Here is a 25562-nt window from a genome sequence, read left to right as displayed (position 1 = left end):
CTTATGAAAAAAATACTGTATACTCACAGAGTAAACCTCAGGATACTGGAGATTTGCTGCTGCCCTTTCTTCAGCAGTTGGGCTCATGGGTTTGGGGTCAGACATTGACCTTTGTATGACCTTGGGAGCCCTAGGACTTGTTGGTGGACCTTTGGATAGATCTGTGGCAGAGTGTATTCTCTGTGGGCTTGTCTCTCCAAGGGATTTCTCATAGGACAGATACTCAAGGGATTTGCTAGGGGATACACAAGGGGAAATTGGAGAATACAGTACTTTGGGGGATTTAGGAGGACCTGAGACCACCTGAAGAGTAGAGGCATCTGCTCTGAGGTGAGGAGACTGACCTATATCAAGTGGAGTGGGACGCCTCTTTGGAGAGGAAGTTCTATCAGAGTCAGAATAATCTAATCTAGTATCTACCTGCACTGAGTGCCCCTTAAGTGTTCCTGAGGAGTCTGTTTGTACAGAGATTTCAGTAAGGGCCTGAACTGAAACGGCTCCTCTTTCACCCATGCCATGTTTACCACCACGTGGTCTACTGCGCCTGCCTCGAGCAGGAACTTCCCATTCATCTTGGTCTTCATCATATGTCTGTACACAACTGTCAACACTTTTTTTTGTACTTTTCTTTTTCCTTCCTGCAGTGTAGGCCTTTTCAGTATTATCCTCCTCATCAGTCTGGCAGCCACTGTCCATTTTTCTTTCTCCTGCCACAACAAGAGCCTCTGGCAGGACTTCACCTGTATACATCTGCCTGAACTTCTGTTCTTCCAACTGCTGTCTGAGCTGTTCTTGGAGTCTCTGGATCTGCTCTAACTGCTCCTGTTGCTGAGCATAAGTTTCCTTTTGCATCAAAAGGTGGGCCTGTCTCTCCTCTTCTTGCTGACATAGTATTTGCTGTTTCATGGCCTGGAGTTCTTCCAGCTCCTTCTGCACAAGAAGCTGTTCTTGCTCACGGAACCGCTGTATCTCCTGTCTCTCCCACTCAAGTTCTTCAGCCAAGCGTTGCTGCTTTATCTTCTCTATCTCAAGAAGTTCACGCTCCATCTGGTACTGTCCATCTCCTGGAACCAAGGGTGAAGACAGAGCTTCTAAAGAGGCTGCAATTGCCTCTAGTGAGGCATTTGTGTAGGTGTCCAGTGCTGCCACTGTGGTGACTGTAGAAACTACATCTGAGAGAGTTGTTGAAAGGCCAGCCTTTGAAACAACAGTCTCCAGATTTAATGGTAAGTCAATTTGTTCTCCTGCTGTGGTTAAAGCAATTGTTGAAAGAAAGCTGTGTGACCTAGTGAGAGGCTGATTCTGTAGAGTTGACAGTGAAGGCATAGTATCACTTGTGTGCATGCCTGACAGAGTATTGTAGGATGTGCTGAAGATAGAGCCAGGCTGGGTGGTTATGGCATATGTAGAAGGGACTGGAGCTGCTACAGAAGAATAAACAATACCATTGGAAGATCTTAGGACACTAGAAACACCGTAGTGGGTTCCAACTGCTGAAGTAATCCTGGCTTGTGTGTACTGTGGAACTGTCATTCCAATGCACACTCCTGTAGACTTGTTCGAATAGTCTACAGCTTCACCTGTTAAAAGTTCATTTTCTTAGATTAGAGTTCAGCACATACAAAGAGTGCATTGGTAAAAGCATTGATATAACCATGCACCATCCAAAGGATGAGAAATAAAGCATCAAAAAGTATATCGAATAGCATGCAGTGACATGCAAAAACAAAAAAAAACAAAAAAATAAATAAAAATATATCGAGAGCATGCAAAATGGCTTTCCAAAAAAGGGAATACAGACAGGCATACAAAAAAAATCAGCTGTTAATAAGTAGAGGCAACTCAAAATTATATCGAGAAGAAAGATCTTCAATGCCATACTGACCTGCCACCGACATTTTTCCAGATGTCAGGTCTACAGCACCTTCAGTGGTCTCCTTGTAATCATAACTATGCTTACTTTTATAAAAGAAGAGACCAGCCTCTGCCAAGTTTGTGTCCGACATTGAGGGTTTAATGCCACCGAGACCTCTCATACCATAAGGAGAACGATCGTATTGATAATGGTCATCTCTGTAGCCAAAGCGATCCTCTGGTAATGGAGCTGAGGGCTGCTGAGTTGTACAGCTGCTTGCAAAAGGAAGCTTGTAGACTACATCACAGCAGACTGCTCTTCTTCCAGCAGTAAGATCTACTGGTTTTCCATTATCCTCTGTAATTACAGCAGTAACCACCCCTGCAGTGGACCCATTCATTGCAACCAAAGTTTGTGCAGGTTTTACTGTGGTGAGATCAACTGCACCGGATAAGCCTGTTTCTAGACGAGGGGGTATAGTTGCACAAATGCCATTGCTTGCAATTGTAGGAGCCATTGTTACAGGAACAGTTTTACCCATTGTTGTAGAGAGATTTATGGGTTTCTCTGGTTGAGAATCCACTGGTCTGTAAATAATTTGAGACACAGGCTCAAAGGATTTAGCTGTTGTAATTTGGAGAGGCATTGATGTAGACAGCGATGCATCACTACCATAAGCTACAGTGGCTGTGCACGTGAGGATGGTGATGTTGTCAGTAACCACAGAGACTGAGGAAGTATCAGTGCTTAGGTTTACTACAGATGACTGCACAGCACTTTGCTGACGTCCACCACTATCAATAGCAAGGGACTGTCGTCTTGACTCAGAGGAAGACAGATCCACACCTTTCATGGATGTCTCTGCATCTATCTTTGGGGTACGGAGATCCACCACCTCACCAGGATGGTAGGCATGACCATTCTGCAATTGAGCTGGTTCAGGTTTTATGCTTTCTTGAACAACAGAGATGCCAGTGGCTCTTGGAATGGGACGTGGAGGTGGTGTCCTTTCATGCACAACAGACACTGTGGTTCTTTGGACTTCAGTGGTAACTACCTGAACCCCAACATTTGGATTAATTGACTGAGGCTGCGTTGAGGCTGAAATAGCCTCGTAGACATGATTCATGCTAGAAACTACCTTCTCTGTACCACATATTTCTTGACTTTCAATAGATTCAGTAATTCGTGTGAACGCCAATGGTACTCTAGTTGTTTGTGACTGTGGAGGTGGTTGAGGTGGTGAAGGAGGTGGTTTCTGAGGTGATTCTTGGCTAGGATTAATTGAGGCTTGGGTTGTGATACCTTCTGTAGGTGAACCAGGCTGAGATGGCAAAGTAATAACAACATATGTGTCACGTAAAACCTTTCCAAACCTGGGTGATGTAGGGGACTTGAGAGGAGATGTGGTTTTACTTTCGGTAGAAGGACTTAAATTAAGGACACTATCTGCACTGCTTGTACTCAGTATGGTAGGTCTTGCAGGTGTGTGGGCTGTAAAGGGTAGCTGAGAACCACCTATGGGTTTGGGAGCTATAGGAGGTTTAACAGTCTCCCCAGGTTTGTGACTGAAGGTTAGGCCTGCAGGGATAGAGGATGGCTTAGGTGGTACAGGTGGAGGAACATGGGGCTTATACCCTGGAGTGAGAGGTTGTCTTACTGGTACACTGTCCCCTGTGGTTGGTATGCCAACTGGAGTAGTTCTTGGGGGGACCTGTGGTGGAGTCTTTTTGGGATACACAGAGGGTTTGGGTAAAGTTGGAGGTGGCAAGGGTGGAGGAACTGGAATGTCTGCTTTTTCCAGAGATGCAGCTCTGCGTAGTACTACTGGTTTGGGAGGAACTAGTGGAGCAGTTGATACAACACTAGGTACAGTGGGTACTATATATTGTGGTACTGTGGGTAAAGGTGATACACTTACAACTACTGGGGCAGAGGATCTTGAAATTACACTAGGAATTGGTGCTGTAAAAGAGTCAATTTGACTAGAGGCTGATGACTTGGACAAGTCAACAACAACTGTCTGCTCAATTTCTATATCTTTCTCTGTGGCATCCTGTGAATCACTTGATACTGCAGACAATGTCACTTCTTTTTGTAGTGACAAATCATCTGCGACTGGCTCTGAAGCTGATGTTTTCTGGAAAGCCTCATCTACAAGTGGTTCTGATTCAGTCTTTGTAACTGAAACGGTAGCTTTCTCAGAGTCTTGTGTTTGATCAGAAATGCTCTCTTCACCAGATTCCTCTTCACCCGAGGAGCACTGTGTCACTCTTAGATCAGGAATAGGCAGTATTCTTCGTAGGGGTGATGGCTCGGTTTTTTCAACTTGGCTTATTGTTGTACCTTGTGCCATGCCACTCGGATCAGGGCCTACTTGAGTTGGACTGACACCTGGAGTTAGTACTGCTCTTTGCTTCTTCATAAGCTCCTCATAGGCTGCTTCTGCATCTAATAATGGCCTTCCATCCTTTCTGGATTGACCTGTGGTGCTTGATGACATAATGCTTTGTTCTTTGCTTGAGTCAGTTTCAGGCAACATGGTTTCTATATTAGGAGCATCTTCTACTGGCTTACTGTGTTTTATCTCCTGTTCCTTAAGCATAATCTCTTTCTTTCTTTGCATCATGTCCTCATAAACCTCATCAGGTGATCTCAGGGGTTTTTTGGGTTTCTCTGACACAAAAAGTTTATCTGGTTCTTGCTCATAGGACGCATCATCAACAAGAGATTTGTATGCATAATCTTCTATCAGCATGCCCCCATAAAGAGATTCTTTACCAGGTGGATGTTCTTTTCCATCATTAGTTGGAGATTTGACCTTGAGCATAATCTCTTCATATGCCTCATCTGCACTTCTTAATGCTTGTTTTCTCTTTTCTTTGGACTGAATATCAGCATGTTGCCCCTCTGTTGGAGAGTACAGTGAGACTGATGTTGGTAACTGATACACTTTTTGGACAGCAACAATCTTTTCTGGGAGAATCTCAAAGCTCTCTGGTTCTGACTCCATGCTTGGGGAGAGGTCTGAGCAGGAGGACCTGCGGAATTCCTCCATCTCTGCTTCTTGTCGTAGCTCTTCTGTGGGAGATGCATCCTCAATTGGTGAGAGGTTGCTTGGTGGAGTTTTGGGCCTTTCTCTCCTTCTCTGTGCCCGTATCTCTTCTTTGTCTTTCTTTGACTTTTTTCCTGTGCCCTTTTGCTTCTCCTGTTCTTTCAGAAGCTCTTCTTCTTCTCGCAGCTCCTCTTCCTCTGATGAATCCTCAATGGTAGGAAGCTGGCCTGACCTGTGCTTCGCTTTCCTCTGCTGCTTGCCCTCACCACTAGACCGAACATGACTTGGGCTGCTGCTGTCACTGTCTTCATCAAGAGAGGACAAAGATGTTGGAGATGTTCCTGGGGTAAAACTGGATGCATGTAAACTGGAAGAGCCTTCACCTCTGGACCTGTCATCAGGAGAGTCTGTTAGGCTCTCTAGCTCACCGTCATCTGATATCTGACGTACAGTGGCTGCTGCACTGTTAAGTTCAATTGTTTTAAAGTGTCGCATACCAACTCCACTGTCTACCGAAGGTTGTTCTCCTTTATCTAGTTCTTCAATTTTAGTAACAGAAATAATACTTTTCCATTCAGGCTCATCTTCTGGACTGATACTGCTGTTCTTTTTGAGAAGGTGTCTCCCTTTGCACAAATCACTGTTGTCCTTTTCATCTTTCTTTGCATTTTGTTTCATTTGCGTCTTCTCTTGATCTTTAATTTTCCGTCTGGCAATGTTTTCTTCATCAGATGGTGATGCATCCTCATCTGCACTCATCTCTATGATCTGCTTCCGGATGAAATCCTCCTCATCCATAGGACTTTCCATTTCTACTTCCTTATCTCCACCAGTCTTTTTCCTTTGCAGTTTAGGTGAAGATTCTCCCTCACTACTGTCGTCAAAAGAATCTCCTTGAATATCAGTTGGAACCAGAAGTTTTTTCCGCTCTTTTTTTGGTACATCGATTTTTTGCTCTTGAGATTCTCCATGTTGTTCATCCTCTGAGCTGGGTTCTGGAGACATTGGCAACACCTCCAGTCGACGCTTGATCTTTTGAGTTTCAGTTTGTGATTCCTCTTTAGATGTTGTCTGAGCCTCTAGTATAGGAAGGACGGTGCTTTCCAACTTGGCCAAGTCTGAAGTACTCATAGGGCTGCATTCTTTATCTTTCTCACCAGACTTCCTCAGTAGCTCACTCTCTTTCACTGGGACAAAAGCCTCTTCTTTATTCTATAAAACAGAAAAAAAAGAATAAGAATTTGACAAGCTATGATTTCAACTATGATAAAAACATGCATTATATTTATAAGATAAATAAGAACTACATAAGTTAAACATTGGAGTTCTGGAGGTGTCTACACAGTGAACCTAGATTTTCTATAATTTATCTATACCTCTACCTGAGATCAACTGTGGGATACTGTAGGTGTCAAGACAATTAATCTAGTTTATCTACAAGATAAAGTCTCTATAGCTACATGTAACCTCTATAGCTACATGTACAGTTACCTCTCCAGATTCATCAATTTCATTAGACTTTATCAATGGCTGTAGCACATCCTCCAATTTTTCTTGTGGTTCAGAGGTCAACTTTCCCTCCTCTGATTTGTTTCTTTCCTTTTGGCTAAATGTAGATGGTGGGGAGACTACTTCTACATCATGGTCTAGGCCATGGGGCACAAAATTAGTTGTAGATTCCAGTTTAGCTTTTTTGGTGACTTCCAGGTCAGTTACAACCAGTTTTTTTTCCATCAGCTCCTCACTGGCTAATTTATCTTTCACACTAGACACAGTAGATATTACAGCAGGGGTTTTGACTTGTTGTGCAGACTGCAACACTTCAGGCTTAATCACAATTATTGCTTTTATGTCTTCATTCTGACTAACCACAGGGAATGAGGGGACTTCAATTTTCTGGTCAGCAAAACCACTTGGCATGACAGACTGTTCTAAAACTTTTTCTGTCACAATGTCTGGAATTTGCCTAATTTCCTTTTCTTCTGGAAATATTTTTTCTACAATCTCTGACAGTTCATCTTTAATGACGATAGATTCATTCTCATTCTTTGTAATAAAAGCATCTGACTCTGTGTTTCGCTCACATATTTTCTCTGTTTTTGACATTGTATTATCTGGTTTGGGAGCAGCTTCTTGAATGGTTGGAGGGTATGTCTCCCCCATCTTTTGTACCTCTATGTTTTTATCTGGACTAATCTCTATTTCAGAGAAAGGGCTTTCAGAACTAAATTCAAAATTGATGTCGTCAGGCATAGTCTTGAGAGTGACTTTCTGCTCTGTGTTCTTGAGGATCTCTAAATCTTCACCTGCTTGATCTGGCATACATTTTTCCAGCACTACTTTATCTGTGCTCATCTGTTCCTTTTCCAGAGGCTTTTCCTCTTTTTCTACATAGACCTCTTTAGTGCAGTGATCCTTCGGGCAACATTTACTAACTTTTTCGGATCCACTGGCCAATATCTCTTCTGTAAAGCTGAGTTCAGTAACTAAAGATGGACTTTTTTCAGAATTCCCTTCGTTATTATCTACAGAAATATTATTTGCAATAAGACTAGAATCTTTGGTAGTGACTTCTGACTTTTCAAATTGATCTTTCATCTCAGAAATTTGTACTATAAGCACTTCTTTGTCACATACATTTACATTATTTTGGGGGGTTAGCTTTGTTGTTTCTGTAACCTGCTCTTCTTTTAATTTGTTATTTAAAATGTCCTCCGCTATGACCCCATTTTCAAGTTGATCTGCTTTATTTTCTGGCTCTGCATATTTTTCCTGATAGGTAATATAATAGGATGGCTGATCATCACGGGGCTCACTGGACTCAATCCCTGGTGCCTCAATTTGCACAGAGGCCTCAGGTTTCCTCTCTGGCACATTCCCTATGCTACTTTGACCAAGATCATAAGTTGCTGTATCAATAGAGCTTTCCTTTACAGGCATGTTATCTACTGTATCTACATTTGAGGGTAGTACGAGCTCTTCAGATTGTTTCTCTGTAGTCTGACTTACATTGGACTCTTTCATTTTGATCTCTGTGGCTGGTTCTAATGTCTCAGTGGATTGTGGCTCTATTTCTTTTCCTGAAATGGCTTCCATGTCACTAACCAGAAGGGTCTGAATGACATTATCAATTATAGGTGCTTCCTGGCTGATATCAGGCTCTTTTTCAAATGTATTAGCATATTCTGTTTTTTGGACCTGGCACTGTTCTGGCTCACTGTTCTCTGTATTCTGTACCTCTGTTTGGTCCTCAGTTTCAGGCTGTTCTACAGCTGCCCCTTTAACATCTGCCGTCTCTTTTAAAACATGAGGTAAAGGAGGGGCATCTTCCTTAACTAATTGCTTGGTTATAGTTGCTGCGCCCACTGTTTTTTCATTCAGGGTGCCACGTGCTTGTTGTTCTTTGCTCTCTTCTGGTACTACCTGTGTGCTCTTCGGTACTGGCTCTGCTGTAACCCCTTGTTCTGCATTAGTTTTTTTGATATCTTTAGCATCAACTTTGGCTGAGACTGGCTCAGACTTGTCAGCTGGGGCCTGAGTTATGCTGGGCATCCGTGTTAGCCCTTTGGTGGGGGTGGCAGTGGCAGTAGGTGCAGGAGAGGAGGGGGTGGAGGATGCTGCATGGGCTGGGGAGGAGGGAGGGGTGGGTTCATGTTTGGCTGGCAGCTTGGATGGAGAAGGAGGAGGTGGCATATCCCCAAGTTGCCCAGAGAGAGCCCTTTGGGTCTGGCAGTTTAGGCAGAGCCATTCTTTCTGCAAAAAAGGAATAATAGCAGATTTGAGATTAAGTTTTGAAAGTTAAGGTGCTACAATACATTTCCCGCCTCTAAAGATTTTACCATGTATCACAACACATTTAACTAATAAACCTTTAATACTACAGCAGAGGATAACTCACTCTATTTCTGAAGTGCTTTTTAAATGTATGTGACCTAAAAGATTGTTCATTTATTATTAATAGTAATGGGATGAACCTTTATCAGTTCAATGCCAGAAAAACCTGTTCAGCAAAAACTGCACCCCAACCATTAACAGATGCTAGTGAATATATGAAGTGAATGCATATACATTTCTATGTGTGGAGGTGGGTGTATTGGTCTTTATTTTTAGGCTAATTGTGACGTAAAACAAGCTAAAAGATTAAGCAGCTTTAAGCAGTGCTGTGTGGATATACTGTATGGTATTCCCCCAATTCACAAAAGTAGGCTACACAAAATTATCTATTTACAAACAATTCAATCTGCAAACAAACACTTTGGAAAATGCAATAAATAAAATGTGGTCTATAGTTGTTCACAGAAACTAGCATCCTTTCAGCATAATTTACTAGAGAGACGACATGAGGAAAAATTCCATCCCCCACTTAAGCTGTGATTGAGATTTGAACACAGCTCAATTAAAACGAACAACTGTTTTATAATGGCTGTTTCCCCGATATTCCAGCCCACAGGAATTTATTAAGATTTCACAGATGTATTTTCCAAAGAAAAAAAAAGCTGCTGAAAGCTACAAAAAATACATTTACTGAAACTTGTGATGTCAAGCAGAGCACTCCATGACACTGGATGAGCCACAAATGGTAACGTCAGAGATTAATATTAAATGTTTGTGGGGGATGCAGATGCCACATGCAGGCAGTCCTCTCATGAGGAATCATGCCCCACTGGCTGATGTAAATTCAGAGCGATCTAGGCTTCAGTTCTGAGGCATACTTAGCTACTTTTTGGTTCTCCAGTGGCTTTGCTGTAGGGTTTAGTCTAAATCTAGAGGATCCCTGTTCAACGCGAGGGCAGAGACACTCTGAGATATGGATATTTCATACCACACACAAGTTGTATGGCAAGACCAATTACTTTATTTAGTGTGCAAGGACAGAGTTCAAGGACAAAGACACATGATCTTAATGAAACCCTATAAGATGAAAGAGTGATGTGCTTGTAACCTTATGAAAGGTACTTGTATTTCAACAATATTGCATCAGGTACATCAGAAGAGAGGGAAATATTATCCTCCCTAAGGAAAAAATGACCAACAACTACAAATCAAGGAAATAAGGAAAACAAAAATGTAAAGACTTTTAAAAAGTCTGGTCAAACACTGCAGTAAAGTTCCCTGAAATGCATTACTGCCAATTATTATAATGATGAGCAAAAACAGATGATCTCACTTCTAATACAGCTTAAAAACTGAAACTTGAACTTGAAAATGAAAGCTGTGCAAAACTTATTTTTATGCAATTCATCAGCAATAAAGCGGTCCGCCCATTTACCATATAACAAATGACAAGATCAGATAGAGGCAATATAGACTTGGAACCGAATAAAAAAAAAAAATGAATCTATTTGACTCACAGGCTATCGACTTACATTATAACATGAATCATCAATTGAGTGATTTTATTCAATCTCTGACCACTAACAGCTAATCACCTCTGCATGATCTTCCTAGCATACTCATGTATTTCAAAAAGCATTAAGATTTACTAGCCTCACAAACAGAGGCATTAAATCCAGCAGTCTCAGAGGTGAAGAGACTGGAACTGATGCGAAATAATGAGAGTTCAGGCAGTCATGTGATTTGTGGCTTGGGCTGAAAACACCGCTTGTCTTCTCACCACTCATTCTTTCATACTTGCTGAGTTTGCAGACAGGAATATCAGACAGAGCAACATTACGTTTTTTATGATGGCCTATATAATCTATGCCAGACTTCTTTAGAGCATCTCAGGTTGCTGATAAGGGATTGTATCTGAGAAATATTACAGATTTTTTTTAAAGAATATTTTCCACAAAGAGAAAAAAAAGGGTATAGAAAAAAATTGCATGTTAATGGAACAGGCCATTTTAATTTCGTAACTTTTTCAGTGGAAGTGTATCTGATGAAGTGAAAAAAAGAAGAGTATTTGTGAAAAAGAGAATTCCAAAAAACACAGTAGGAAAAAAAGCATCCCATCTTTCCTTCCTAAGAAAACCATCTCTCATTTTTATTGTGACACCATTCAAAGAGGGATTTTTAGCTTCTTGATTACAAAATGTTTTCTTAGATACATTTAAACTCTTTCTTCTGTTGGACATTATCTGAATTGAAGTTTCTGTTTCTGTCAATCAGGAAAACTGTGCTTTATAATCTCTATCCATTGAGCACAGATGGGTGTGCTTACTCTCAAAGCCAGAATGTGTGCATGTGTGAAATCTGTCAATAAACGGTGTGAAACTGAGCTAAATTTACTAAAAGCCCAAAGAATGCCACAGACTTATTTCACTAATGAAACACACTCACCTACAAACCTACCATATTAATTTTCCACCAAATTTTGTTATTTACAGTTTTGTTTTTTTGTTTTTACAAATGTAGGATAATAATAATAATAAAACATTACTATGGCAATCCTTTCAATCATATACTTTCCAAACCCCTTTTTTATTATTATTTTTGATGTAAATTTTACCACAATTTTACTGAAGTGACACAATAACTGTATTTTGGTAGAATCACTGGTTACCAATGTAAATGTTTAAAAGGCTAGTAATGTAGGATTATCAAAACTATAGCAAGTATATTGTAAGTTTATGTACATTTAGATACATAGAAAAAGTATTTTTATTTAATTAAAAAATTCAAATGTGACCAAATTAAGTCAAACTGTTTTCCACTTCTGTGCACAATATGCAAACAAATAGGAAGTCGCATTTTCTCAATAACCTTTCCACACACTTCCTCCTCCAAATTCTAATATCATTCACCGCCTCCTCTCTCACTTTCAATGCTCTTTTTTTCTCTCCTCCTCTCACATCCACCACCCCTCTTCCTCTCCTTATTAGCTAGCTACAGCAGGTCTGTGTGAAGTTCACATTTCCTGTAAGACTGCACCATACTGATTTCCTGGTGGTGCCTGCACAGTTAGAATGTGCCAGTTTTCATTATAAAAAAACACCTTCACATCTAAAAATATGACTGCTTTCAAAACATCAGGAAAAGGATGGCACGTGGTGGACACTGCAGGATTGAGAGCCTTTTGAGCTCAAAGAAAAACACACACAGTCACATACATGGCTATAAAAGCTTGCTGCCACAAAGAGGAACATCTCCCCTGATGTCCTGCAGTCATTCTTGGCTCTGCCTCTACCACTCTTTTGCCACTTTGGCTATTTTTGCCTCAACGTACAAGAGAGTACAGAGACACAGCTTTGACTGCGCGCCAGACAGAAAGGTATAATAAAACACAGATAGACCGGACAATTTAAGTTACACTGTATGATTGAGCCAAGAATACATTATGAATTTTTGAAACTCCAGATAAAACAAATTTTTGGTGCCTCAGAGTGACAGGACATTCACATGGACACATCGTCCTGTAGATTAAGAGACTCTGTGGTGTTATTAATAAATGCAGGCTTGAAATCACAAGATTGCTAAAGATAAACAAAGCAAACATCATAATTAAACAGACAGGCGGACAGATCTCCATGGCGATGGAGGGCACACAGAAACACACGTCTGTACACATTAAGTGATCAAAGACGGCACTGTAGCTATGGGAACAGAACAAGCAGACAGAGGACAGCTGAGTAGCTCTTTAAAGCGGATATGAAGTGTTCGAGCTGAAGTATTTGGAAGAATTAAGGAGTTTAACTTCTCATTTCTAGGCAAAACTGTGAACAGACGTCCAAAATTTGGGAGGAACATTTCCTAAATACATCATAAAATTTTAACTACATTTTAAAAAACCATTATAATACAATCAAAGAGTCAAAAGACAAACCATTTTGGTGACACCTTTTTATACACACATTAACACTGTTCCTCAGTTGTGGTGCCATTTTCACCACAACAATTATGTAAATACTGTATTTATATAAAAATAATGCTTAAAAAAATAGTGACAGAGGAGTCACATTTTGATGAAGGGGACAAAATAAATATTTTTGGTAACACTTTATTTAAGGCTTTTATATAAAATGCATTAAAAAAAGTAGTTTTAAATGCATTAATTATGCCTTGCAATGCACCTTATAATGCATTTGTACAATCTCATGTAACCACAGTTAAGACATTGTAACACTTATCAATTTATTGTTACACTATGCATTTTAAATGTGGTAATAATTATTTACGACAATATATAATGTATTACAATACACATTATGAATAATTGTAATGCAATATAGCCTTTAATAACCGTTTATAATGCTTTATACATAAAGGCATAAAATAAAATGTCACCACATTTTTTTTCTTTGGAATAATTTGCAATGACGAATCATGCACATTGAGACTAGGAACACATATTTAAAAAGTAAATTATGATTTAATTTGGACTTGGATGCAAACGTGAAATGCATATTGACAATATTATTCTCTGTATATCAAAGCTGAATAAAATCAGGTCAAAAACAGAATGCGATCACGCCTGCTCTGCAGCTATAGAGAGACGGTACAATAGCAGGAAGCAGTTCTGGCTGCTAGATGCTCAGATTTAGGGAGGTGGTTGATTATGTAAAACTGTGGAGTTCTGCTCTGAGGGAGGCCATGCAGTGCTGTATCTGACCCTGTGCTGGAAATACTGAGGAAGGGGAGTCAACTAAATCTATTACACTGGTGGAGTGGGAGGTGGATGGGTCACAGTGAGCGTGATTGTGTGGGCAACACCTTGGAGAATAGAGGCATGGCAAAAGACAAACCACATGCACTTGATTTCATGTTACACTGGGCTGTCTGTGACTGTACGCATGGAATGAATGGGTCATCTTTGAGGTGGGGGTGCTCTGTGGGGAGGGATGACACATCAGGTGGCTGGCAAGTGACTCAAAGCCTAAGGCAGATGGCCAACCAAAAAAAAAAAAAACACAGAAAGTGTGCATTCTAATCCCTGGTCCAGTTCTCTGTGGGACTGTTGTGAAACTGTCAACACTGTGCCACACAGAAAAAGCGGCACACCTGATTTGTCCAACAATGCCTACTTCATTAGCGATTAAAGGACGATGTTAAATTGCTTATCAGGTAAAATGACGTGCAACTAAGCGCAGTCCTGCCAATTATGAATTTGGAACACTAATAACATTGATATAATAGTTAAACAAAAGAATCTGATTAGAGTCTGCGGATACAACTAAATGACCCGGGTTAAATACTGTCAAGATAAAGGAGTTTTTCATGTTTAGAAGTTAATTTTAATCAACCGCACTGGTAGCATAACATTTATTTTCATAAAAAAATATAAATATATTCATGTAAATATTTTCAAAATATATACATGCGTGTGTGTTTATCTATATATACATAAATATACACAGTGCACACACATATATTATGTAAACAAAAACGTTTATTTTGGATGCGATTAATCGGGATTAATCGTTTGACAGCCCTAGTCTAAATAAATAGAGCATAGATTCTGGGCATATACTTAAATGCTTTGTGTTTTATATTATACACAGTCTGTGATTGTCTAGGGAACATTTCCTGTCTTCTTCAAAACAACCAGTGAGAAATACAAAGAATGAAGATGAAGAAAGAACAGAGACAGAATGGGAGTTATAGGAGATTCTAATTCAAGTCATTTAAATCCACGGAGGAGGATGGAATGAGGCAGAAGATCAGCGCCACAAGGAATTCCAGTCACATGAGTAAGTGAAAAATCTGATGGAGAAGGTGTGTTGCCACTAGAGAGATAGGTAAGAGAAACAATGAAGAGAAATGGAGAAAATCTTTGAAAGGTAAAGTGTGTCATATTAAATCCTTGTACATACTGAGAGACTTTAAAATATGGCCCTAAAGTGGCCTTTAGAAAAACTCAGCTGTTGCCCTTTAAATCCTGTTAGCTCAAACAGATTACTACACCAACTCTCACATGCACACTCGCCCCACATTGTCACAGTAGCACAAGTAGTGTTAAAATGTCACAGGAGGAGAGAAAAAAACTAAATCTAATCTCAAGTGAGGATGTTCTTCGAATGGAAGCTCTTCAGCACTGATCCTGATAACGCAATTTTGTACGGCCTTGAGCCTTTTTGATCAGGATGATCTGACGAATAAACAACACACTCCAAAAGCACGCAGTCTCATGCATTAACGTTTACTATACACTCTTAAAAATAAAGGTGCTTCAAAAGGTTCTTTAACTGATGCCACAGAACCGGGGTAGCGAACTACATTCCTGGAGAGCCGCAGCCCTGCAGAGTTCAGCTCCAACCCTGATTCTCTAATCTTCTAATTCTAATATCTCACCTGCCCGTAGCTTGCTAGTAACCATTCAGACCTTGATTGGCTTGTTCAGGTGTGTTTGATTAGGGTTGAAGAAACTCTGCAGGGCTGTGGCTCTCCGACCGAAGTTCGCCGCCCCTGTCATAGAATAACTATTTTTGGTTCCTCAAAAGAACAATTCAGTCAAAGTTTCTTTAAAGAACCATCTCTTCCTTACCTTTTTTTATAATCTGAAGAACCTTCTTTTGGAACAAAGAAGCTTTTGTGAAACAGAAAGGTTCTTCAGATGTTAAAGGTTTTTAATGGAACAATTTAGACAAAGAGTTTCTTCTATGGCATCATGAGACACCTTCATTTTAATGAGTGTAATAAGGCCTGTCTGCAGTTAAAAATGACAGGACTGTCTCTGCTTTCCGTTCTAGTCTAAGCTTAATGAGGATCTGTGTTGTCAGCCATCTTGGTAGGGTACTCTTGACAGTATAATAAGTGAAGTCATTGGCTGTAACATGTGAGGTGAAACCAGACGCACATGCTCAGGCTAATCTGCTTGGAAAACCTGAAATAGACTCATGGGATTACAGAGAGAATGAGCAACCTGGTGTACAAACCCATGATCAAACACAGGGGGTGTTTTACATGTGAGAGCCATCAAAGGCCACGGTGTGGAGGTCAAAGCATGTGAGCTTAGCATAACCTGTTCATATGGATGGAAGAACACGTCAAGTACCCTTGAGGAATGTAATAATTTGTTTAAAGACGTGCTCTCACTTGGAATAAAAAATCTTGTTGCAAAGAACTACACAAAAATTTACTATTTACCACATCTACCACCATTTAGTAAGCAGAAAACAAATTTCACACACACACACAAAAAACATGCACTGTATAATAATGTGGACTGTGTTTATTCTGCAGTAACTGATATGTTTACCAATTTAATTCAGTGGCATCTTTTCATATGAAAAACACTGAAAATGTGTATGTTGGTGGACAAAACGAATTAATACATTTAAATTATCATATTCATTGTCACATACAAAAAAAAAAAAAAAACCTTAAATAAAACACAGAGACACACACAGACACACACACACACATATTGCGAGATCTGATATAGCTCCAGGAAGACAACTTTGTGTCCCATAGGAGATAATTATTAGCTCTGAGTCACACAGGCAGTTAACCTCAGCGGACAGACTGATGTTGACACACCGGTCTGCATGCAAGTGTTGCTCTACACAGCCACATCATAAAGAATCAAAGCATTTTTGGGAGCATTTTTTCTTCTCTGGGAAGAAAAAAGAAAATTTTTAAACCTGACATTTCCAGGTATCCAAGACAGTAGGAACACTGTAATTAGCTACAAAACATTATAATTTAGTAGGTAATTATAGAATATATAGTAACTAATTATAGAATCTATTAATAAACAAAATTCCTTGAGGTCTATCCTTCATCTAGGCAACCCATGCTAATATGAATCATAAAATGAAGGTACATTTTATGCATAATAAACATAATAAAGTTTTTACCATTTTATATAGCTCACCTTAAATTCATTCTTCATGAGGGTGAGTAAATGACATAATTTTAATGTTTAGATGAACACTCCTCTCAAATATATTCCTTTGCTCATTTTTTAAAACATTAAAACATACCTCCTCTACCATCTGAGTTCACTAAAAAGCAAAGTCTAATTTCCAACAGGAAGTGAGTTGGTAAGTCATCTGAAATGGGATCAGACTATGAGTGCAGAGACATTCTTAAACACATCGACTCGAAAAGGCTTAGAGTGCACTGGATTACACAGTGAAGTGTCAAGCTTTTTAAGTAAACAGGGACAGGAATGATGAGACTTAGGTATAATGCTAAAGAACAATAAAAACTTCAAAGAGCAACAGCAAAAAGCCATTCTCCAGAGAAATGCTTGAAATGTAGATCACACAAAACCCATTGTAAATCACACCTTTGATCACCATAAAAAAAAGGAGCACACACCTGAAAAATTGACCAAACAAAAAAAACTGATGACTCATATTGTTCACAGACACGTATAAAAATTATTGTCCAATAAAATGCCCTCTGGAATAAGCATGTCCCATCCTCCTAAATTATGTACACCACCTGCCTACGACAAGCTAATGTAAGAAGCATAAATAGTCTTTTAGTGTTGCCAGCCGTGATGAAAAAACTAAAAGCTACAGACAGCTAAAAACAGAACAAGCTCTATGAGGTGTTCTGGCCCAACTTCCTGTGTTAATAGGAAATACACCAATAAATTAAGGTAAAGAGTTGCTCAAAAACACTTTAACAAAGAGCTGCAGCAGAACTCTTACCTCTGAGAGATGTGGAGTGGGGTTGAATCCACAGAGGTTGCACACAGTCTTCTGGCATTCTGTACAGGTGCTATAGTTAGGTGACTCTCCTGATCCCATGTTCAGCTTCACTTTACAGAGTGGACAGCAGGACTGGGCCTCAGAGCCTGAAATTGGAGTTGGAGGCTCCTTTACTTCTGTCGATTTTGGAGGGGGCATGTCTGCTGATGTTTTTCCTTCAGCGGCTGTAGGTTCTGGAGAGGCTGTGTCTTTGGAATAAGCAGGTGGTGTGTCAGGAGGTGACTCTGAGCCTGAGTCAGGGAGGGATCCGGGAGGGGAGTCTGCTTCAGACCCAATGGGGGAATCAGGGGGTGATCCTGGAGGAGATTCTGGGGGAGACTTTGATTCCTCCCCGGAAATGAGATTGGTGGCAGAGCTCAGGATGGAAGAGCCAAAACCAAACATCTTTCCAGACACGCTCTCGGCAGACTGAGAACTTGCTGGCATAGGTTTAGCCGACTCAGTGAGACCACTGAACCCACTGAAGAGTTTTCCAGTGACCGACTCGCTGGCCTGAGCAGTAGAACCGACCTGAGGTTCGGACGACCCACCAAATCCACCAAAGAGTTTTCCTGCGACTGACTCTGTAGCCTGGGCACCTCCAGAGGGTTTTGTCACCTCTGTCAATCCTCCCAGACCAAATCCTCCAAAAAAGCCCCCTCCATCTTGTTTTGGAGTAGTTTTTGCAGGAGAAGGCTGAGGACTACCTTTTGGGCTCTGTGAAGGTTTTTGAAGAGGTGGTGGCTGCCCACGCTTGGCCCCTAGTTGTCCAGGCTGAGGGCCCTGCTGTGGTCCAGATTTTGGTGTAGTTGGAGGAGTACTTCCTTTCCCAGTATCAGCAATACTCTGTTGTTTGGTCAGCATTGGGGGCTTCTTCCCTGGCTCATCCTTAGAGGGAAACCCAGAAGGTGGCTCCTTCCTTTGTGGGGAGGGAGGTGCAGAACCCTGCTTGGGGGGCTGTTTCATCATTGGAGGTCCAGGAGGCTCCATGCCCCCCACTGCCCTCTGCATCTGACAGTTCAGACACAACCATTCCTTACCCTGTTGTAACAAACAGAGAAAGTCAAGGCACAGGAACACTGATGCTGCAAATAACATTTTTATAAGAATATTGATTTGCATCATCTCAAGCTCATTAGAAAATAGCAATCACAATATTTTAATTTATATAGCCAGCCACTCAACAGAAACACCCAGTAAGCAACATATTAATTTGTGGAGAACTTTCTGTTATCATTTATTCTTTGTAATCCTTTATTCTTATTGGATTGATTAGTTATCTCTGAAAGTCATGAATTTCTGATTTAATTATATGAATAACATTTAATTTACTTGTATTATTGGTTTGGCGGAGACATTTATTGTAATGCACACTTTAAAATCCTTTAGAAAACAAGTTTAACACTGTACACTCATCACTGTGTGAGTAATACTGTTATTCTCTCTAACATGGACCAGGAATAATGCCAAACGTCTGTATAATCACTGCCTTTATAACTGATGAATGTAGTTTCTAAACACACTGAATAACAACTTCCTCCACTTCCTGTCTGGGTGATGTAAGTGACCTTGATAATCTTCCACCTTCTGTGCCAATATTTTCCTCCCAAACTCATGGATGAGAGGAATAAGTGCAAGCAGCATTTTAGGCAGAACCAAAGAAGGGTTATTAAAACAAAACCCTGCACCTTTAATGAGCAAAATATGAACTGATTTTGCTGATGTCTTCAAAGAAATACTAGAATAATAGTGCCTTGTACAAAAAGCTGACAATATATGCCACTCTTATCTATATCTAGGTAAAAAGTGACACCAGTGTGAGATCTAGGTGAATGATTTAGTGAAGGCAGCAGATATGTCTCTTACCGCTGAGTCTGGTGGACTGAAGCCGCACAGGCTGCACACCTGCTGTTTGCACTGGGTGCATGTGTTGTAGTTGGGTGGCTGGTCTTTAGCCTGCAGATTCAGCTCTGTAGAATTACAAAGAGGACACATTGCTTTCCCTTGAGCCCCCAGTCCAGGTTTACCCTGTGGTTGAGGTCCACTGGGTTTTGCTGTAACCCCTGCACCAGGCTTCCCAGGCCCTTGTTGCTGGGGGCCTGGTCCTCCAGGTCTGGGTCCTTGCTGTTGAGGTCCTGGTCCACCAGGTTTAGGTCCCTGCTCTTGGGCTCCTGGTCCCCCAGGTCTGGGTCCCTGTTGAGGTCCTGGTCCACCAGGTTTAGGTCCCTGCTGTTGGGTTCCTGGTCCCCCAGGTCTGGGTCCCTGTTGAGGTCCTGGTCCACCAGGTTTAGGTCCCTGCTGTTGGGTTCCTGGTCCCCCAGGTCTGGGTCCCTGTTGAGGTCCTGGTCCACCAGGTTTAGGTGCCTGCTGTTGGGGTCCGGGTCCCCCAGGTTTAGGTCCCTGTTGGGGTCCTGGTCCACTAGGTTTTGGTCTTTGTTGTTGGGGACTAGGACCTCCAGGTTTACCTCCAGGCCCCTGTCCTTTAGGTGGACCTTGCTGAGGTGGCTTACCCCCTTGCTGAGGAGGACCCTTCCCTGCTCCACTCTGTGGGCCAGGAGGCTTTCCTTCCTGCTTTGTAGGCACCTCTTCCTCATCATCACCAAACAAACTAAACTTTGGGATGCTGGCAGAGGAGACAGCAGAAGAGACCGCACTCAGGGGGTTGGCCCCACTCAAGAAGCCAGATGAGAACATGCCAGTTCGTGGTTGTTCTGGGTCTTTGGGCTCCTGCCGGAAACGTGACTCAAGGAGACTGAGTGAGGAGGGGCTCCGTCCAGGCTTTGGCTTGGGAGGCGGCCCCTCTCCAAATGCATCTACAGTCCGACTTTTACTGAGACCTGCTGGGACTCTGGTGCCACCAGCTTGAGTCTCTGGTGGCCTGTGGAGTGAACAGACATAAGGTCAACTTCACATTTATTAGCCTCAAGTCAACATAGATTTTAAAAAATATGTGATTAACTGAAATGTACTTTTACTTAATAGCTATAGTGGATAAAATCCAAAAATACATTTCAAAGGCCACTGCAAATTAATCAGACAATCAAATCAAAAGCAAAATTCATGCAGCAGAAAAAATGTACATCTAAAATGGGCTCTGCGGTCACAACGCAAGACAAACAATATTGAGACGTATCCACAATACATATGAAGTCTATTACTGCTGTCAGTGAACAATATTTAAATAGTTTATTAATTCTAAGAGACTGCAGCAACAAAACACACAGAATAAGTCAAAAACAAAGTTAACTGTCAATGTATTCATCACAATTTAATGTGACAGAAAATAAATATAAAGGCTAACTAAGCATGCACCAGAACTTAAAGCCCCCCAAAAGGCCCAAAACTCAAATTATATACCAATGGTTACCTATCACCTTTATACTGTGGTCAAAATTTTAACAAACATATTTGAGTTTCCCAGTTATGATATTAAAGTTCCTATGCCAGAATACTGCTCTCTTGGTTATTAGTGCTTTAATAAATAGGGTTGTCCTGCATTTTGGCTATAAGGCTATTTAGCGCATCTTAATACAAAGAGAAAGTGCCTCTCATGTAAGAAGACAGAGACACCTTTCTTTTAGTGCATTTGTCCATTGTTATCTAGTTACAAAAGCCTGATGTCAGTTTTTACATCTGCAAAGTTTCTCTATCCTTTGTTATTCTAGTGATGCCAACTGAGGGTGAAAAAGTGTAATTACTTATCAAAATATGATAATTTTAACAGAATTTATTTATTAAAAATAAAGACTAATTTAAAATAACGTTTCATAGTTTTTGGCCCATTTTCACCATAATTAATTTCAGTGGATTACTATTGTTAGCTCAATGGCTGTTCAGCACAGCATCTCAAACGGTTAGTCGATCACAGGAGCGTTATTTTACATATATTTGATCGTTCTGTCATTCAGCCTCCCATAAAAGATCATCACGCCACGTCCAATTTTCGTATTGTTTCTGATCGAGCGGCGCTCTTCACTTAGGCATCACTTCAAGCGTTTCAGCACCACGGACAGCGAACAATATATGATATGACTGTAGCACAGTTCTTGTTTTCAGGTGTAATATTACACGCACGCTCTCCAAAAATAAGCAAAAGCGATCAATGAGCATGATGGCATTTGTGCTTGCGGTGCTATATTTAGTCATATTAATATTTAAACCCCCTCCCCCATTTGCGCTTGGGCAAAAATAACATATTTACGCCTAAGCAGTTTTAAAGACACAATTCAATTAGCTTACGAATGAGATCATGTCAAAGTTAATGTCGATCGAGTGCTTTCTAGTGATCGAATTGTCATAGACCTGTGTTATTCTCAGGCAGTGTTATCCAAATCTGCTCATGACATCACCTACACAGCCCATAAGAGGAAGATGGAGTGTGCATGGAGAACGCAATGGATATCTGGATACATAGAGAACGGATGTTTGTCAGCATGGATTCATATTTTCATACAAGGAAACTCTTATTTTTAATTCAATCTATAACCGTGGTGTCTTGCATGGATTGAATAAGGTGGTTTAAAGAAAACTACATTCATTAAAATACTATGCACATCCACTGTGCACATACAGTGCCCCACCATATTAACAATGATGATACTAATTATAAAAAATGCGTTTCGTTCAAATCAGCGGTAGGTTCTACCGATATGTATAGTTATAAAACAGAAGTGCTCTAAGGAGGTATTGAATTGCAGTCATATGCAGGGCTGAAATTTTGGCCGGATTAAATATCTAGCTATAAAACGGCCTTAGACATGCAGCAAGAGCGTGAATGGGTGTGATCATGTTTTGCATCGGTGCTGCTGTCGTGATGTGACAACCTGCAGTGCCCTGATCAAAACACAAGCACATCATAGACGCGTCCAACACAAGAGCTCGGGCACTGAAGGGACGGACATCATCATCGTGATTACGGCATAGATTTATAAACACTTCAACTTGCCTGGACTGCGCTTTGGCCATAGCGGCCACAAGCTGCTTTCTTTCCTCCTCAGATAGATTACTGAGGTCTGCCTCCACCCCAGCGGGCATCTGGATGAAACCACCCTTCCCATCAGGTGCGAGTCCCGCTGGTAATCCAGCGAATGCCCCTTCGCCGCCTTCTTGGCTCGCTTCGTTCCCCATGATCGACCCCTTTTCCCTTTTAACCCCCCTCCCTCCAGCTAATTACGCGGCGATTCGGCTCTTAATGTCCGGAATAAGGCATCGGCGTCGGTATCCGCGGTTGTCTTGGATGCATGTCGTTTTATTTCTCCATTTCAGTCGAGGGTCTCTGTGCGATAACGCACATCCCAAGAGCAGAGCCTCTCCGTGCGGGTGTAGGTCTAGAGTTGTGCGCCTCCCTCCTTCATCCATCCAACGCGCATGTCCCGCCCCTCACAGGTGATCACAAGACGTCGCCGTTGAAATAAAAAATGAATTAAAGGGACAAAGCGCCTCATAAAAAATCGTCTCATATCATATTTACAATGTTTATTTTGCATTCAAGCCGAGCCAATAATTCCCTAATTAACGAACCGATTTGGTGCAGAGCAGCTGGTTTTGTAGTAACAAAAACTGGAACACTTTGCATTACGGAAAGCACGTTACACATAGGCCTGTAAATATGTTTAATTAGGTAGTCGACAGATTACATATCCATTAACTTTTTTTTCGAATATCAAGATTTGTTGTTAATTTATAGACAGGAAAAAATTAAACCTAAAACCTAAACCTAACCTTGTTATACATTCAAGATCTCATTACCTTTTAAGGAATAGTTCACACAAAATGTAAACCTTTATAAAAATGTACACACCCCCAGGCTATCCAAGATGTCGATTAGTTTGTTTCTTCTTCAAGCTGATTTGGAGAAAATTAGCGCTGTATCTTTTGAATTTAAATAAGTAATGATTAAAAGTTAAAATGATTTTAAATTGGATTTGTTTCTAATCGCTTCACAAGACATTAACTGATGGATTGGAACTGTGTGTATTGTTGCTATGTTTTTATCAGCTGTTTCCACTGGATCCACTGGTGAACAAGTGATACATTTTTCTAAATCTTTCCCAATGAAGACACAAAACTTATCTACATCTTGGATAGCTTTAGAGTGAGTACATTTTCAGCTAATTTTAATTTTTAGAAAAACTGTTCTTTGAAGTTTGGTCTAAAAAGTCCAAAAATGTGTGCTTTCTTTTACGGTGGCTCCAAACTAAAATGTATAAACAGTTTCATGAGTTGTTTTGAAGTGAAAAATTCTGCAGCTGAACGCAGTGTAACCAATCAGAGCAGAACACCAGGGGGTAACATTTTATGGTCTAAAAATGATTAGTTCTTACTTTAGGCTAGTCTCACTTCCAAATGCTCAGCACTGTATTTGATATTGTAGCATTATTATAAGTGTTCCCTTGGCTCTTAGTACTTGAATATTATTATTCTTAGCTCCCTGCTCTGTTACTTTGGTGATATTTGCACCCTTTTCAAGCTGCTTTGAGGAAGAATATAATTGTTAAAAGTGTAAAATAAAACTGAAACAGTGGTGCATAAGAGTGAATTACTTGCCGTAAGGTTTAGTGATCCAACCACTGCATAGATCACACATTCACAAACACATCCATTCACAGACTCAGTCATCCTGCTCACAGATTTCCTGCTGAATAGGAATCATGAGTCACTGCATCAATATGTCCATAAGTCATCAATATGTCCTTGGCTCACAGCTATGCCAAGGGCCTGGAGACAGAAGGAGACACTGAAGTAGTTTGTCACCAATGACTTCTACAGTCAGAGGGAGAATTTGCAGGGACACATTGCCCACTTTACAGGGCTGTATGTCCCGACAGTGCTGTTTGTCCTTAAAATCAAATGCTAGAGGACACAAAACCTGTTGGTTTCACAGAGAATCAACATTGCAGACGGTAGGTCTGAAGGCTGCAGGATTTTCATTTGCTCCAACAATAGCATTTTCTCTGAATTAAAACGAAGAAAGCCCCAGACATGCAACTTAATATAACTGTGTCTGAGCAGCCTTGAGGAGTGACGATAGAAAAGCCCGTCTCCATTAGCAACCTTTATTGATTCCCACTTTTGTGCAGAGATGAAGCTGTCTGCAGGATCACTCTCACCAAGATCAACACATCACTGATCCAGTTCTGAACAAAACATACTGGATAAAATTTGTAATCCGGGGCTGAATTCATTTCCTAAAATTCTTAAACGGTTGCCAAATTAAATGCAAAAACACATTTGGTGAGTCATTCTGAATTTAGAACCCTGTGAATAGACCAAAACAGGTCAGATTTTACAGGAAGTGTCCATTATCAGTGCATAATCTGATATGGAGATGTGATAATGCTACAATAATTTCTGAAACTAAAACCAGAGGTGCTTTATCTATCTATCTATCTATCTATCTATCTATCTATCTATCTATCTATCTATCTATAAATTAAAAAAAACATTCTGAACCATAGCATAGCTGTTAGCACCCATGCATCTGACATTTTGAGCAGTAATAATTTCCTAATCCTGTTGGCCCCTCTCCTCACAATCATTTTAAGTGCTTTCTAAAGTGTCTCATCAACAAAAATGGCAAACAAGGCCACAGGGAAAATACTGAACCAGCTAATTAAAGTCTTCCGGATCTCTTGAAAATTACAGACAGGTGTGCAACAGCAGGGTTAGAACAAACACGGCAGGAAGGAAGATCCCCAGGAGCACGACTGAGCATCCGCTTTATCTTTAGCTATGGTTTAAACAATGCAACAGCTCCATACACTGTAAAACAGAACAGCGAATCTCAGATGCCTCTAATGCAGTTTCCAGCTTCCTTTTAACTATTACGTGTTATCCTCTCCACCCTATTTAACATCAGAGTGACGGCTGTGTGATGTGACAGTGGAGGCTTATTCAGCCCAGCCCACAGCTCCAGGGGGAATTCGTCCTTGCGTGACCAGCTGTTGTCCCTGAGCTATATCGAGGAGATGGACTCTTATCAAGATCCACAGTTGCTCTAACGATCTCCAGACATCAATTAACCAGATCAAACGGCATTAGCAGTAATTTAAGCTCTCTATCATGACTATCTGCT

General features: G+C 40.7%; 1 protein-coding gene across 11 annotated transcripts in view; it reads right to left on the bottom strand.

The window, feature by feature from the left end:
* pcloa (piccolo presynaptic cytomatrix protein a) overlaps nucleotides 1-22876 on the bottom strand; it is a 44919-nt gene extending 22043 nt beyond the window's left edge. For 7 of the 11 annotated variants that reach the window (XM_026239998.1, XM_026240014.1, XM_026240036.1 and 4 more), the window contains exons 1-6: nucleotides 22434-22875; nucleotides 19355-20366; nucleotides 17450-18529; nucleotides 6402-8663; nucleotides 1886-6122; nucleotides 28-1580 (exon numbers count right to left, since the gene is read on the bottom strand). In XM_026239998.1, the coding sequence (XP_026095783.1) occupies nucleotides 28-1580; nucleotides 1886-6122; nucleotides 6402-8663; nucleotides 17450-18529; nucleotides 19355-20366; nucleotides 22434-22615 (10326 nt within the window). In that variant the 5' untranslated portion in view covers nucleotides 22616-22875. Of the gene's footprint in view, nucleotides 1-27; nucleotides 1581-1885; nucleotides 6123-6401; nucleotides 8664-17449; nucleotides 18530-19354; nucleotides 20367-22433 lie in introns of all 11 variants that reach the window. The other 4 variants (XM_026240021.1, XM_026240073.1, XM_026240030.1 and 1 more) reach the window with 2 other exon arrangements.
* Between the last annotated feature and the right edge of the window lie 2686 nt (nucleotides 22877-25562).

The sequence above is a fragment of the Carassius auratus genome, chromosome 4, assembly GCF_003368295.1.
Source record: "Carassius auratus strain Wakin chromosome 4, ASM336829v1, whole genome shotgun sequence".
NCBI lineage: Eukaryota > Metazoa > Chordata > Actinopteri > Cypriniformes > Cyprinidae > Carassius > Carassius auratus.
Note: the sequence above shows the minus strand (reverse complement) of the source record. Positions and strands in the feature narration are given on the sequence as shown.